The 15584-nt window shown below is 37.3% G+C and overlaps 1 protein-coding gene and 1 pseudogene across 3 annotated transcripts; one reads left to right on the plus strand and one right to left on the minus strand.

Annotated features, from left to right (window-relative positions):
* Positions 1-720: 720 nt before the first annotated feature.
* Positions 721-3081, minus strand: LOC143861936 (RHOMBOID-like protein 13 pseudogene; annotated as a pseudogene). Of its 2 annotated transcripts, none has more exons than XR_013240081.1 (2): positions 3002-3059; positions 721-945 (listed from the first exon to the last, which is right to left on the minus strand). The product of XR_013240081.1 is annotated as an RHOMBOID-like protein 13 pseudogene, transcript variant X2 (transcript). The 2 variants fall into 2 exon arrangements; XR_013240080.1 differs by lacking the exon at positions 721-945 and adding an exon at positions 999-2359 and having other exon boundaries at positions 3002-3081.
* Positions 3082-4930: 1849 nt separating this feature from the next.
* On the plus strand, positions 4931-6909 carry LOC143861322 (disease resistance protein RPS2-like). Its single transcript, XM_077372259.1, has 2 exons — positions 4931-6127; positions 6657-6909. Exon 1 carries the CDS (start codon positions 4931-4933, stop codon positions 6101-6103), a length of 1173 nt encoding a protein of 390 aa, XP_077228374.1. The 3' UTR covers positions 6104-6127; positions 6657-6909.
* The last annotated feature ends 8675 nt before the right edge of the window (positions 6910-15584 follow it).

Consider the following 15584-nt stretch of genomic DNA (forward strand, 5'->3'; position numbering starts at 1 on the left):
ATTTCTAAAACAAAACAACGCTATAACAGATTATTTTGTTGATTACCACAATGAAATCGGTCCAGTTGTGAAATTGCCAATTTGAATCAGTTCAGGTTAATTTCACATCCCGAGTTAATGTGAGAAATCCTCGGAAACATAGATGATGTAAGAGTGCAAATAAGGTATATGACAATGTCCCACTATGGAACATCCAAGAAGTCATTATATCCATTTGTTGAATAATATGTGATATGTAGGGGGATAGACATGCAAGTTGACAACTGCTCCACAGTTCCTACAGCTTCTATGCACACCTAAACATCTACCAAATATCCGAATTGGCATGGGTGTTTGCACAGATGGGTGATGCACAATTAACTTAGAATTATCAGGCTAGAAGCTTTCATAAGCTAAGTTTTATGCTACGGTACCAAGGTTATGAGAAGAAAAAAATAGTAATAGCCTTTTATTAAAGAGACTAGAATGAGAAATATTTTCTAAGAAATGCAGATGATGTGGTTTTTATCATCTATAGAGCCACTTAGGCAGTGTTTTTTCATTCAAAAAATTTTCTCTTACTTTTTAAATATAAGCAGGTACCAGTGCAGCAATCAAAAGCTCCTAAAGTTCAATAAAAAACTACAAACAGAGCCCAAGAGACCTACAAGTGGCTCCTAATTGCAGCAAAGAGTCTGAAATTCTGTTTTCTTTTCCTTTTCTTCTGATGCATTTATTCCATGATTGTAATGAAAGAAGAAAAACAAAAGGCAAACACCCTTGAGAAAAACATATCCTTTACACTTTCCAAATATCTGCTGCTAGCACGAATAACTTCACTAAAGACCTGTGTTTGCTATCTTAGATTGAGATTTTGAAATCACAATACATGATGGTACTATTAACCTTCAAGACTAATCTTAAAAGAAGTTGCCTCGTGCATTACACCAAATTGGTAATTAGTATCTACAAATAACAAAAGAAACAGCAACAAATTCTGTGAGGCAATAATCTAACATTTCAAAATAACACTCTGCATGTTAATATGTTTGACATAGAGACAAATGTTGAAAACAAGGTTCAAATTCTTTATATAACATGTGCTACAAGAGTAAACTGATTAATTTATTAACATCACATGGTCTAAGAAATACGCTGCTGGAGTATCACCAAGAGAAGAAATACAAACTCTTAGTGACTTGTAAAATTCGAAATGCAGGTTGGTTAGAAGAGAGAATTCTACCTGTCATATAAAGTGAAATGTCTGCTGTGTATCCTGGTTCACAACTGTATTAAGTCTTCTTAGAATAATAAAAGGAGAATCATCCACTTAGACCAGATGGAATGGGCCAATAATAATATGGAATTGCCCATAATAGGAACATACACCCAAGCAAATAAACACTTGACAGTGAAACCATCATCCCTAAAGAATGGCATATCTCAATTATAAATTAGACAAGTTCAGAACCTCGAAATGAGGACATTCATCTGTAGTGAAGGATCTGTAACAGGTTCAATCTCAATGAAAGTAAAGTCAAAAGTACCAGTACGCTTCAAACTGAATACAAACACAAGAATGACCCCCCCAAGCATTGGAATAGTCCAGTAATTGTTCATCCCATGGATGAGAACCCATGCAATGGAATACCCAACAATAATTCCTAATAAATGACCGAGAAAACTCGCTTGTGGAACAATTATTGACGTGAATATGAGAGATTCGAATGGAGCAAAGCTAATTGGAAGGGAAAGAAACCCAAAAAGGTCCAATTTTGAGGAAGGCTGTTTGACGGCAAGGATCGTCATCCACCCAAATACAACACACGAGTAACCGACGGCTGTCACTCTTCTGAAATACTCGAGCTTAAACTTGTTAATCAAAACGTGGCAAGTCCCAAGAACAAGAACTCCAGACAACACTACCATAACAAGTGTGTAATGGAGATAAAACTCAACTCCAAGACCCATGTGACCCAACTGTTCTATCACTCCAACGCTCCAAAGGGCACTCATGTTGAAAACAAGATGAAGCACACTTATATGCGAGAATGCAGAAGTAATGAGTCTACAATGATGGCCCTCAATGCCTGTTTCATAACTCAAACCCACATGTGCATACCCAATGTTTTTCTTCTGTATGTAGAACCAAATTGCACTGCAGATTCCTATGATACAGCTAGTAGCAGGCTTTTGCACAATCTCGTAGAAGAGCGGCTTCCCCATTGCAAGCCTTCTTACCCTTTTTACTAGGCAAATTTAGGTCTTAGGGTGCTTCAAATTGGATCAGACCCAAGTCATAGTTCAATAAACTGCATTGAGGCCGCAACTTTACTGCTTCACCTAGGGTGGATTGCAATCTTTACACTTTTGATGCTCACTAATGAAAGCAAAAAGTCATCATTTCCCAATTGAATTTTAATGTAAACTTCCTCCTTAATAGAACACAAAATAAGGGTTTTCAATTGTGTTTACTGATGCTCACTAATGAAAATAAAAATTCATCATTTCCCAATTGAATTTTAATGTAAACCACCTTCTTAATATAACACAAAATAAGGGTTTTCAATAGTGTTTCCTGATTCTCACTAATGAAAGCAAAAGGTCATCATTTCCCAATTGAATTTTAATGTAAACTGCCTCCTTAATAGAACAAAAAATTAAGGGTTTTCAATTGTGTTTCTTTACAAATCTATTAATAGCAATCTATCTTCTTCCTCAGATCAAATGACAACAGACTCTAGAAACCTCTGCCCAACACTTTAAAGAAATATATAAAATCTCAGATTTGAACCCACCACTGAACTCAGCTCAATCCACAATAACTAAATTAAGACTACAAAGTAAACACATACAAACGAATTCTAAACCATGGGAGGTCCTTCAATAAACAACAGATTTTGAATCTATAAGGAATAATTCACAAGAATTACACAACCTAAGCCACCAAAAAGTTTAATCCAGATTCTAAATCAATCGAGAGGGAGAAGAAAACCCTAAATATTTCCACTTTTTCAAATACCTTTCGAGGGTTTTCGTTTGCCCTAGATTTTATGTTGCTTTGAAGGCACGAACGAAATCTACGGCACGAACGAAATCTAGTCCGTTTCGTGATAATATAAAATGTGAAGGTGGACCCTTAACTATTTTTGACAATTACGAATCTTTTAGGCTACCAGTATTTGCACTACCATGTTTCAATAAAGACACAAACTCACCTTGTCACTATAAGCAGAAAAAAAGAAAAAGAAAAGACAAGGTGAGTATGTGTTATCATAAAAAACTGGTACTGCAAATATCATTGTCCTTAGTTTATCTTAATCATAATTCTTAAAAAATCATTTGTCAGATATATGTCAAAGGCATAGTTACCATAACGTGATTCATCATTAAAACCGGACGAGAAAAATCCGGGCTTAATACACAACCATTTGGATACACGGATTTTAGAATCCAGGTTTTTAGTTTAAAAACAATGTAGAAGAGGGTTAGAGACGAGAAGAAGCAGACCAGCCGTCGTTTTAGAAATCTCAGGTTGCAGGAGAGATTTTTAAAACCTGATTTTCTTGCTTAAAATCCAAGAAATGCTGCCAGGACAACACACGGCAGCCTAATCATGAACCCTCTTTTACACTGTTTCAAACCAAAAACTTGAATTCTAAAATCCGTGTATCCAAACAGCCCCTTAGGTAGTAAAAAAACAAGTTTTTATATGGTTGCGGCCATGAAGTCCCATGTGGGTGGTACTGCCGGCCCTTGATATTTGATGTTTGCTCCTTGGCCAATCTCCTAGGCCCACTTTGCTATTGGCAAGGGTGCAAGGTGCCGCCCAAAGCCAATGTCCCATGCTATCGAGTTAGGGGTGTGACAGCAAGCAGCCAAGCAAGGCGTGCTTTCGAAACCAACCTGTGCATGTAGGCTACAAGGTTCCACGACGAGCTGGCATCCGTGCTGCCATTACCTTCCGCATGTGGCCTTTGCCTTGCCATGCCCATTTGCCAGTGGTCTTTGCGAAACAAACGTACTATATGGTGAGAGGGAGTTCATACGAGTGAATAAAAAATACATTGGGTCCCATATAGTTGGGTGATCTAAACCATTAAATTTTCACGTCTCTACATAGGTAGGTCAGTCCCAAAAAATCTTCTCCGTAGGACGATCATAACCCTCCAGTTTCTAGAGTTTAAAATGGACGGCATGATATACAAACTTCCCAAGATCAGAGAGGATTAGATCATCCAGTGGAGAAAATTTTGGGGCAATGGCCTATATTTGTCGTGGTCTCATAAATGAGTGGTTTAAAGGAAAGTGATCCATTAGTAACGTATATCTTACTTGGGACAGTCCCCTCTAGTGTATTAATGACTACTCTTTTACTTTACAGGGGGCTGTCCCAAGTAAAAAAGAAGGGACAAATATATCATTTACCAAGATCACTAAAATAGTGTGCTTCATATTGGGGTTAAACTTCAGTTGCTAAGTATTATTTCTTTTGTAATAGCTTGAATTGGGGGTGCAAGTTCTGCCATAGTAAAAATACCTATTGGGTAAAATATGACTGCTATATACCCATTGGTTAGGCCTATAAATATTTCATTTTTTGGAGGCATTAGTGGGGCCCACACTTGCACACTAGTATTTGATCCGATCCATCAGTGGGGCCCACTAGTGCACACTAGTAAATGCACACTAATACTTTGAACCATTAGTGGAGTCCCCAAACCCCTGAGGTAATAGTAAAAAATTGAATATCTAGACTTCAAAGTTACGTTTACGTAGTTGTTGACTAACAATTGATTTTAGTGTTCACGTGTATAAAGCCCCTGTGAGTCCCGCGATTCACAGGTGTCCATGCATTCAAAGTCCTAGTTAAAAAAGAAACCATAATAGTTCACAAGCCCACGATTCACTAGTGTCCGCCAATTCAAAGTACAAGTTCAAAAAGGATCACATGGCAAGCCTTCGAGTTTTGGACCTAAGTGACACCGGCATAGAGTCGCTACCAGAATCCATTTGCAATTTACTCAGCCTTCGGCTTCTGCATGTGTCTTGTCACGAACTCAGAGTAAGAATATCGAGGCTCTCTCTATTAGAAGACTTGCGTATCAGGGTAGATCCATATGATGGGAGGTGGGATGAGAGCTTTGCAAATTATATGACAGAGGAGATATGCAGCTTGAGGGAACTAACTCATCTCGGATTCTGCTACTTCCCAAATGTGGAGTGCCTTGAACAATTTGTCCAAGGCAGCCTTTCATGGAAAGAGAAACATATTAAAACATTTCAAATTGTGGTTGGTTTCTGTGATCCAAACTTCTGGCTCTATACTAAAGGAGGTCGAGCTTTGGCACTTGGTGGTAAGGTCACAACCCATGCGAATGCGATCGTTGAAGTACTTAGTCGTGCCGATGCTTTATACTTAATCTGTCATGGTGGAGTTAGAGACCTCTTGGAAATGGGCGTGGAAAACTTGAATGAGTTGAAAAAGTGTATAATCAAAAGATGCCAAGAAATGGTGGCTGTAATGGATTGGAACGGGCTACAAGAAGAGACTACTGCTTTACCAAACTTAGAGCTTCTAGATCTTAATTCTCTACCAAATTTGCGGAGCCTTTGGGATGGGTCGATGCCACCTGGAACCCTCTCTAGCCTTACGAAATTGGAATTGACGAATTGTAACAAGTTGAGGAATCTTTTCTCTTGGGGCCGTACTAATCTTCAACAACTCCCTAACTTACAAGAGCTGCGGGTTTGGGGTTGCGATGAATTGGAGGAGATAATTGTAAATGAAGAGGAGAAGGTCGACCAACTCCAACATGATGGCGATGACGATGATGCTCTACCATTACTGCTCCCTAAGTTGAGACAGTTAAATCTTTTTAGCCTCCCTCAATTGGGTAGTATTTGCAAAGGGGTCTCCTTGGCTTTTCCTGAACTTGAAGAGATAGAAGTTAATTGGTGTCCGAATATAAAGAGGCTTCCCGTGGGGATAAAAAAGGCACCCAATCTAAGGAAGATTCGTGGCTACAGAGAATGGTGGGAAGCATTGGAGTGGGAAAACGATGCCATCAAACAACAACTCCAAACTGTTTTTGTTGCCATCAAACGATGGCAACAAAGCTGAAGCCCATCCCAAATCCCAATTACGGTATTTCGCCCCACAGGTTTTTATTTTTATTTTTTCGGTTCAAGTCAATAGATGTATGTTATAATGTTATTTATAAGGGATTTGGTAGGGATAATCGCACAAGGCTAGGCTCCACTTGTCAACAGATTTTTTCTTATTCATGCAACAGCCTCTCTTCAAAATGCTTTCTACGATCGTCCCTACTAAATCCCTATTTATAATGGATGGACGATCCAAATCATTAATTTATGGGTCCAAATAGCAGATGCGTGTCCAAACAAAAAAAAAGTACAGTGGGCCCACTTTATTGGGTGATCTCCTTATAGGATGATCCTAACCCTCTATTTGTGTATGTGTGCCTTCTATTTTATACTATCACACAAACGGAGGGTCACGATCATTTTTGTGCCACAAGCTATATACGCTAGGCCCAACAGACTGACTAATCACTTAGACAACCTAATAATGTGGGTCCACTTGACTATCGCCCAAAGTCTCTCTCCCTCTCTCTCTCTCTCTCTCTCATCGTCATCATTTCTGGTGTTTGCAGGAAGCTCTCACAAGTGGGTTGCGTCGTTGCCATCCAAAGCCTGTCTCTTATTAGTGGTAATGTTGCTAATGTGGTGAAAGGGGTTTTTCGAACTGGGTTTGTTGCTGTCGATAGTGGGCTTTGTTTTCTGATTGAAGAAATGTGTTCAGATGGGCTTCTTAGATTCTAGGCTTCTTTTTTTTTCCTGCTTTTGTGGCTTGATGGATATGTTGAATTTCCTGTATTTAATATATAAGTTTGTGTGTTGATGGTTTTTTTTTTTCTTTCTGAATCTTAGTCCTTTCATTAGTCTAATTTGTTGTAACAAAAACTAGAAAATGAAATGATCAATCGAGACCGAGATTGAGAGAGACATGGTTGAGAACAAACATTTGGCGAATCGTATACAAATCCCAATGTAGATTCCAAATCCATAGAGACTACCAACATGTGTGAAATTGCATGTCTTGCGACATGACGTCACTTGGATTTACATATGGAATATCCCAAAAAAGAAGAGATTTCTATGTAAACCTCTCTCTCTCTCCTGGTTAACTTGCATACAAACAGAATAAAGCACATGGCATTATATGGCTTTACCGGGGTTGTAATTGAATCAAAATTCCAGCTTCCCTCCAAACCCTAGCTTGCCTAGCAAAAGTTTTAAAAAATAAATGTTTTATTTAACTTTGGAGAAATTAAACTCCCTAAAATTCCTGCTATACACGACCAAGACCTATCTTTCTGCTTTCCTAATGACTATATTTTTTATTTCGAATGATTGATCTAGTAGGTGCCTAGCTGAGTTTTGTGCAATATCTGCACAAACAATAAGCAAGAATACTGATTTGCGTTTTTTGCAATATTCCCTGTTGCACTTTCCATCTTTCTAGGTGATCTTAATTTTTGGTGGAATTACTCAATGATTTGACTTCATGTTAATCATATCAAGTTCAAACCCCATTTTCTAGGTTGGTTTACTTTTAGGCAGAGCTTATTACAGATGTGTACATATCCAATGCCAAAGCTCTCAAGATAGTATACAGGCATCAGAATGTTCCTTTTACTTAGGGGTGTAAACGGATCGAATTCGGAGCGGATATGGCTATATCCGAATTCGATTACAGTATACACTATCCGAATTCGGATTCGGATTCGGATTCGACGGATATTTAATATCTATTATCGAATTCGTATCCGTCGGATATTGTTCGAATTCGGATATTATCCGTATCCGTTTATCCGGTAAATTCGAACATTTTATTGCAGCACTTTATCTTTTTTCTCCTACTTACTCGAATGAATTTTCCAAACCCTAAAACTAGACCTCTACATTCTCTTCACAAAATTAACTCTCAAACCGTAAAATATATGAGATCCTCTTCTTCCTTTTAAAACAAAGGCAGAGAGAGAGAGAGAGGGAGGCGATGGGGATGGATGTTAGTGTTGGTAGTGGTCTTTGGGTTTTTCCTTCTTTTTTTTGTATATGATGGAATGGGTTTGGGTTATTTTGATGGAATGGGTTTGGGCTATTTTTGTTTTTATTTTTATTTTTCTAAAAAGAATATTCACTTTTCTTATAGAAACAAAAGATAGTGTGTCATTACTAAAAATAAATATTAATGATATTATTAATAATAAATAAAAAGGATTTACTTCTCGGATTCGGATGTTAAACGGATCAGATATACCATTTACCAGATTCGCATCCGCTAAGAGCCGGATATCTCATAAACAGATTCGGATAGTATCCGCTTGAAACGGATTCGGATAATATTCGCTTTAAACGGATTCGGATGCAGACGGTAATCGAATTTCCGAATATCCATTTACACCCCTACTTTTACTGCTTTCTCTTAGTTGTATTAACATTTGCATTCACTAGCTTGTTTTGGATTTCGTCTACGATTTTTTTCTTTCCTAGTTATTGATGATTTTCACCATCTTTTTTTCTGAAAGCCACTTGATTTGGTGGGGATAAACACAGTGAATGTGAACCAAACAGAAAACGAATTCCAAAAAATTGATAAATGTCAACCAAAAAGTGAAAAAAATATATTTAAAAAAATAAAAAATAAATAAATTCCAAGAGATTATTACTTTCCATAATTTTCTTTTCCCTAGATCCAAACATGCCTTAAAGAAGTCTTTGATCTAACAATTATATGATCATGTGTATGTCTGTAACCTAGGTCGGGTAGGGAAAGCCTTTTGCCTACCGATTTGTAATTCCGTAGGGATAGGCCACCTTTCTCTACGGAACAATCCATAGGGACATGATTGGACTTTCCCTATGGAAGTTAATAAATACCGTAAAGAAAATGTAATTTTCCATACGAAAATTGAAATTAGTCCGCAAGGAAAATGTGCTTTTCTATACGGAATTTCGAGAAATCCATAGGGAAAATGTGCTTTTTCCTACATAATTTCGAAAAATCATTAGGTAAACAATACTTTTGCCAACGAAATTTCCAAAAAATCCGTCTGTAAAAGCTACTTTTCCCTACAAAATTTCAAACAATTAGTTGGTAAAAGTTTATTTTCCCTACGGAATTTCAAAATAATCCATAGGGAAAAGTTGTTTTCCCCTACAGAAATTCAAAATAAAATCTATAGGGATAGCCTTTTCAATTTTTTTAATCCATTAAATAATAAATTCCTGTGACCTAATGTACTTGTACATTCCACAAACAATCTATATATAACAACAAAAGTTTTGCAATTATAACATCCATTTTTCTACAACATCATATACAAATATCAAAAAAATATATTTAATTGAATATCTTTAAAATCACAATAGATCATTAGCAAATGTCTTCAAATTGTTTCCTAAACAAAATACTGCATCTTTCAACATTCATCATTTACTGATTTACAGATCATTCATCATCCCCTCGATCCTCATCCTCATCTGTGATCTAACAATTTAACCTACAAACACAAAGAATGTATAAATTAATTATAAATCAACATGTGCATAGAAAGTAAATTCATTTCAAGAATTTAACTTGTCGTTTAAAACTAGTTGTACACTTACAGATGCACGAGGCCAAGCAATGCTACTTCTTATGAGGATTGAATAGCCATTAGAATATACTTGGGGTGCCCCGCATTGTTAATGATCACGCCATCAGATAGTATGTATTCACCATCAAAATTCATGTTAGTCTCTCCATCAGAAAATCATGCAAGACAGCAAATTGAGCTTAAGCTCAAACATGCAAGTTTATGAAGAATTTATGATAGCTAAGGACCATCAAGAATGTGATACCAAAATGCTAAAAAAAGACAAGATAGTACGAATGGTCTTTAGAGTAGAAGCAATGGCTGTTAATATGAAAGAAATGACAACAAAAAATTCTGATTTAACTACAGTATTGACATCTGTTAGATGCCATAATGGCAATTCAGTCATTTCACTGTATATATATATAAAACAGGAGAGGGGAGTGTTTTAATTTTTTGCACTCTCCCTCTCACGCCCATCTCTCTCTCTCGTGCTCTCTCTCTCTCTGTGTGTGTCTCGTGCTCTCTCTCTCTCTCTCACGCATCTCTCTCTCCTCCACCATGTAAATTAACATGGTATCAAAGCTTCAGGTGGAGGAAGAATTTTTTTTTCTCTGTGAAGGCGAAGATACGATTGCTAACCCTAACCTAGTGTGGACCCCGATCCGAGAGAGAGGCGGAGGGAGACGTGCCCCCACGCGCAGTCTCAGGATCATCCACGTGAATGGAGAGCTCTACCAAGGAAGTCTCGAAAGAAGTGCCCCTCACAGCATGAGTGGCGATACAAAGGTGAGATACCTCTCGATTCGGGGACTAGCCCAGATTCGAGGCGTACCTTAAATAAAGAAGAGTCGTCATCCAAGGAAGTGGGCCAAGGATCCTATACTATGCTCTGTTGCAACGGATAACCAGAGATATAAAATAAGGTTCGTGCCTGGTTACGAATTCAGAAGGTCTAAAGAGCACCTCATCCGCCCAAGTGCAAACACCTGGTCTCTTATGCCATTTATTATTGATTTTGAAGAGTTTTGGGCGAAAGTCATATGAAATAGGAACGAATATCTCCGAGAAGACGTCTATCTGATCATGCATGTCTCGGAGATGAAAAATAAGCACACATAAAAATAAATGAAAGAAGTGTCGCCTAAGTATAACTAGATTATGAGTGTCATACCTAATTGATGTCTGAGTTCTGGTGTACAAACACATGCATGCTACAGCTAAAGGTATAGAATCTGTACATGAAAGTAAGAAAACACAGCAAAACACACAACACAATTCAATTATATACATGACTGGACAAAATGAGTCCTAACTCTGATGCGACCTGACTCGGACCAAGATGGCCGTCCATCCCAGCTGCTCTACGTATCCTGGCCTCGGGAAGAATCGGAGTCAACGTAGTTCGATGCCCTATTCTAAACTACTATGCCTAACCATCTAGAACTGCTATCCTAGACTCGATTCCACTGGACTCGAATGATTTTTAAAGCTTTTTTGTACAATTGCTTAAATTCATGTGAGTTGTAATTTTTAGGACTCTATATGCCTTAACTAATGCAAGTTGGTTAGCCTTAAGCTAATGCAGGTGGGCCCTACATCCTATGTGTATCTAGGCTGTGCAACCTAATGAAAACCATGGGCTGACTATATGCTTCCTAGTCTAGCTATCGGTTCGACTAGATGTCTAACCGATCGACTCGAGGCCTCCTAACTCTAGGGACACTCACACGACGGGACACACCATATCAACAAATCAGGACAGACTCCTAACTCTAAAACACCCTAAATGTCTAGGACAGAATCCTAACTCTAGGGGAAGATCTTTTTTTGAAAAGGTTTTGAAGAGTTTTTATATTTTTTTGAAAGTTTGAAATGTTTATTTTTAAAGGTTTTGGCTGGACTTGGGATATGAATCCCAAGCTGCACTACGTACCCTGTTGAAAGGGATCAAGCCAACGTAGTTCGAAACAGATTTCCTAACTACTCTTAAAAGACTCAGATTTTTGAGGATTTTTAGTTTTTAGATGTTTTTTGAATTTTATAGTGTTTTTGGAATTTTTGAATATTTTTGAGTTTTTTGACACAAGAGGACAAATCCCTATCATCATAAGGGTAGGACAAACTCCTGAATATCCCGCAAAGGTTGGACAACATCCTATGCTTTGCGGGGGAAAATGACAGAATAACAACTCTGCAAGGGTTGGACAGCATCTTATACCTTGCAGGAGCGGATAGAAAAACACATGATTTAATGAGAGGTTGGACACAATCCTAACCCCTATGATGATAGGACAGACTCCTGAAAAAAGGACTGACTCTCTAGCTAAGGACAGACTCATATACGAAAGAACTGACTCCTAGTGTACAACCCTAAGAGGGGAGTGTTAGTGAGACTATGCTAGTCTCCTAAAAGAAGATGAGATACAAAAGGTGATAGTGAGACTAGGCAAGTCTCCTAGACACAGAGGTGGGCTCCAAGTATCCTTATCATTGCCCTGGCAATGAGAGGACAAATTCTAATAGCTTCTAAGGACTGGACAAATCTAAAATAAAGAGGGGATCACAACTTGGACCGTGCAAGTCCCCTAAGGATGGGCTTGGGCTAACGCCTTCATAACCCTTTGCAATGAATGAAATTCTAAATGCCGAAAGAAAATATTTGAAAGACTTGTAAAGTCTTCTTAAAAAGAAGAAAAAGAATGGGATGCTATGACCAAAGAGGAATATAGTGAGAAGAGACTCTAGTCAAAAGTGTAAAATGAACACCTAATAAACTATCAATACTTACAATACCACAACTTCAAATTAGAACAGGCTTAACTTGCCTTTACAGCAACACAACTTTACCCCTCCCCCCATTTTATGTTCACACACACAGTAATACTATCAAATTTATGATACATTTGTTCGTTCAAACATTTATCTTTTAATGACAAGGTACATGTGTGAACAGTAATTTCAATTACTAAATACAAATAACATCATCGAAATATGATAATATAATTATCATTATACTCCTAATAGCTTTAGGAAAATGACATTAATACCACATTACTAGCAGAGATTAACTTAACTTTCTACTGTTGAAATAATTTCTAAGATTATTAAACTTCCAAATAATTTTAACCAATTAATCAACAGACGGAAGATGAGGTTACTTTGTATGTTTATTCGAGGGCTAGTAATATTAGCATTTACATCTAAACCCAAAATCTAATAAGTAGAACTAAGGAAAACAAATAAATCATACGCACGGAGAATAAATGAATGTAAGATACAAGGCCATCTTTAACTCTCGGTTGGTATAAGCATCAATTCTCATCTATAAAGCTTGAAATGGACCAAGGGATGGGGTTGTCATGACTTGAAAACTAAATAAAAAGCTGAATTATATATGCGGTATTGTAAACTGTGAAGAGGAAAACCGAAATATACAAGTGACAGTATAAACTGTTACGGGAAAAATGAACCATACAAGTAGTGATTCAAACAATGAAAAGGAAAACCCAAATATACAAATGATAGTATAAACTATTATGGGAAAAATGAACCATACAAGTGATGATTTAAACAGTGAAGAAGAAAACCGAAATATACAAGTGACAGTATAAACTGTTATGGGAAAAATGAACCATACAAGTAGTGATTCAAACAGTGAAGAGGAAAACCGAAATATACAAGTGACAGTATAAACTGTTTTAGGAAAAATGAACCATACAAGTGGTGATTTAAATAGTGAAGAGAAAAACCAAAATATACAAATGACAGTATAAACTGTTATGGGAAAAATTGAACCATACAAGTGATGATTTAAACAGTGAAGAGGAAAACCGAAATATACAAGTGGCTATGGGCTTTTCATTTTCAAATACTTGAATGCAATGACCAAATCTTATGAAAAAAAAAATGAAATGTAAAACTAGCAACTCATAAACTAATTTAATGGAATTTATGAATTTTGACCATACAATTGGCTCTAGTAAAGAGGAAATATATACCCTGTGCGCTAAAATGTGGCAGCAACAGAGCACTCAAAATTCATTAAGCACACACAAAGGTACAAACATCAACCTTGAATATCAACATATTCATGCTACTTCTTTAGCTCATCAGCCATATTACCATAATGAGAAAAATTACAGATGACACAATAAGAGACCTAACAAGATGAGGGATATCCATATCAAGAAAGAGTAAGGGTTGTTATTATGGCAGGTGTGTGCTTAAAAACAGATATGAATCATGACTGTAAGGTGCACTAATCCTGTAAGCCCAATGGTTTCCACCTTGGCATTCCCATCTTATTTTGATGATTCCAATATACAAGTGATTTACGATCACTAATGTGTTTAATTGTCAAAGTTGTAGATCACATTGGTGCTAAGACAACATTGCTTGGATTGAGGCCAAGAAGATCTCATTGGACCGCTTGTGAAGGCCAAAGACATGGGAGATCCAAGACAAATGAAGACTTGAAGAATCGCATTGAAGATCGAAGTCAATTTAGATTGTATAAAATCCAATCTTTGTTTTAGATTTTAAGAGGCATAATTAAGGAAATAAACACACACCCTAAATTTATATATGATTGTCTTTGTGGTGTTCCAACACCTTGGAACCCTCACAGCAATCCCAACTTGGTGTTAAGTTGGAAGCCCAAAAACATGAAGTGAAAATCTGCTCTTCATAGGCTACTCGGAACTCCGAGAAATATTCTCGGAACTCCGAGAAATGGTCCAGTAGACTTTTTTTCATCTTTTGTTTGTATTCCCGGAACTCCGAGATTTTTTCTCGGAACTCCGAGAACACTATAACGGTCATATTTTGAGCCGTTGGGAATTTGGCTGGAATTACCACAATGCCATTGAACGGTCATATTTTGGTTTTCCTATATATATGGGCATTCTAAACTTCCAAACCACCAATCCTAACACTCTTAAACTTCATTTGAACATCCAAAGAGTGAATCAAACTTGATTATGCCTCTCATCCTCTAAGATTAGGATTTGGATCTTTAGGCCATATTTGTACATCTTCTTCAAAGTTGTAAACCCTTGTGAGGGATTTTTGTTCTTTCTTTCTTATTCAAGAAATTGTATTCGGGCGAGTGTTCGGAGAAGCGTAGCCCACTCTCCATGGTGAAGATTGCCACCAAGGTTAAAGATAATCGGAATTTGCAATCGGCACCGATCTTCGCCGAAGTTAAGAAGATCACTTAGTGAAGCCATCAACGGGTCTTTGTTGGAGGAGTGGAGTAGGCCTCGCGTTTTGAGGACCGAACCACTTTAAATCTCGGGTGCACTCTCTCTTGAACTCTACCTCTTTATTTTGCATTGCACCTCTAGATTTAACTTGTGTAATTGAATTTTATTATTGATCTCTTAATTTCTAAAATTGGGTTTTGAGTTTTCAAAAGAATTAAAACTTGTTAGGAACCTAATTCTTCCCTCCTCATAAGTTGCCGTACTCGGGACCACCCTTGGATTTTCAGTTGGTATCAGAGCAAAGGCTCTTAAAAGATTTTCTTTTCTATAAATCTTTGGAAAAAAATTTAAAAAATTTCAACAAGGGAAAGATCATAAGATCTTTGGCAACTTTCTAATTGTGAAATGGCGGATAGAAATGGAACCGGACTTCCGGAGGGCCATTCCACAACTAGACCTCCCTTCTTTAATGGGTCCAACTATGGACATTGGAAGACAAGGATACGCATCTATCTCCTCTCGATAGATGTGGAATTTTGGCACATTGTTGAAAATGGATACACGTTGCCTTCCAAACCATTTGAAGAATGGAATGTCGTAGAAAAAAGGCATGCAAATTTAAATTACAAAGCTATAAATTCTTTGTTTTGTGCCCTATCTACAGAGGAGTTTAATCGAGTTGCTCTTTTTGATTCCGCCAAGGTTATTTGGGATACACTTGCCGTTACCCATG

Source organism: Tasmannia lanceolata, unplaced genomic scaffold (assembly GCF_043159265.1).
Source record: "Tasmannia lanceolata isolate RefF3 unplaced genomic scaffold, GAP_Taslan_0.1 ptg000037l, whole genome shotgun sequence".
NCBI classification, from domain to species: Eukaryota; Viridiplantae; Streptophyta; class Magnoliopsida; order Canellales; family Winteraceae; genus Tasmannia; species Tasmannia lanceolata.

Bases quoted from the DNA above. Each gene is read 5' to 3' on its own strand.
- LOC143861322 (XM_077372259.1), top strand. From the start codon at position 4,931: ATGGCAAGCCTTCGAGTTTTGGACCTAAGTGACACCGGCATAGAGTCG.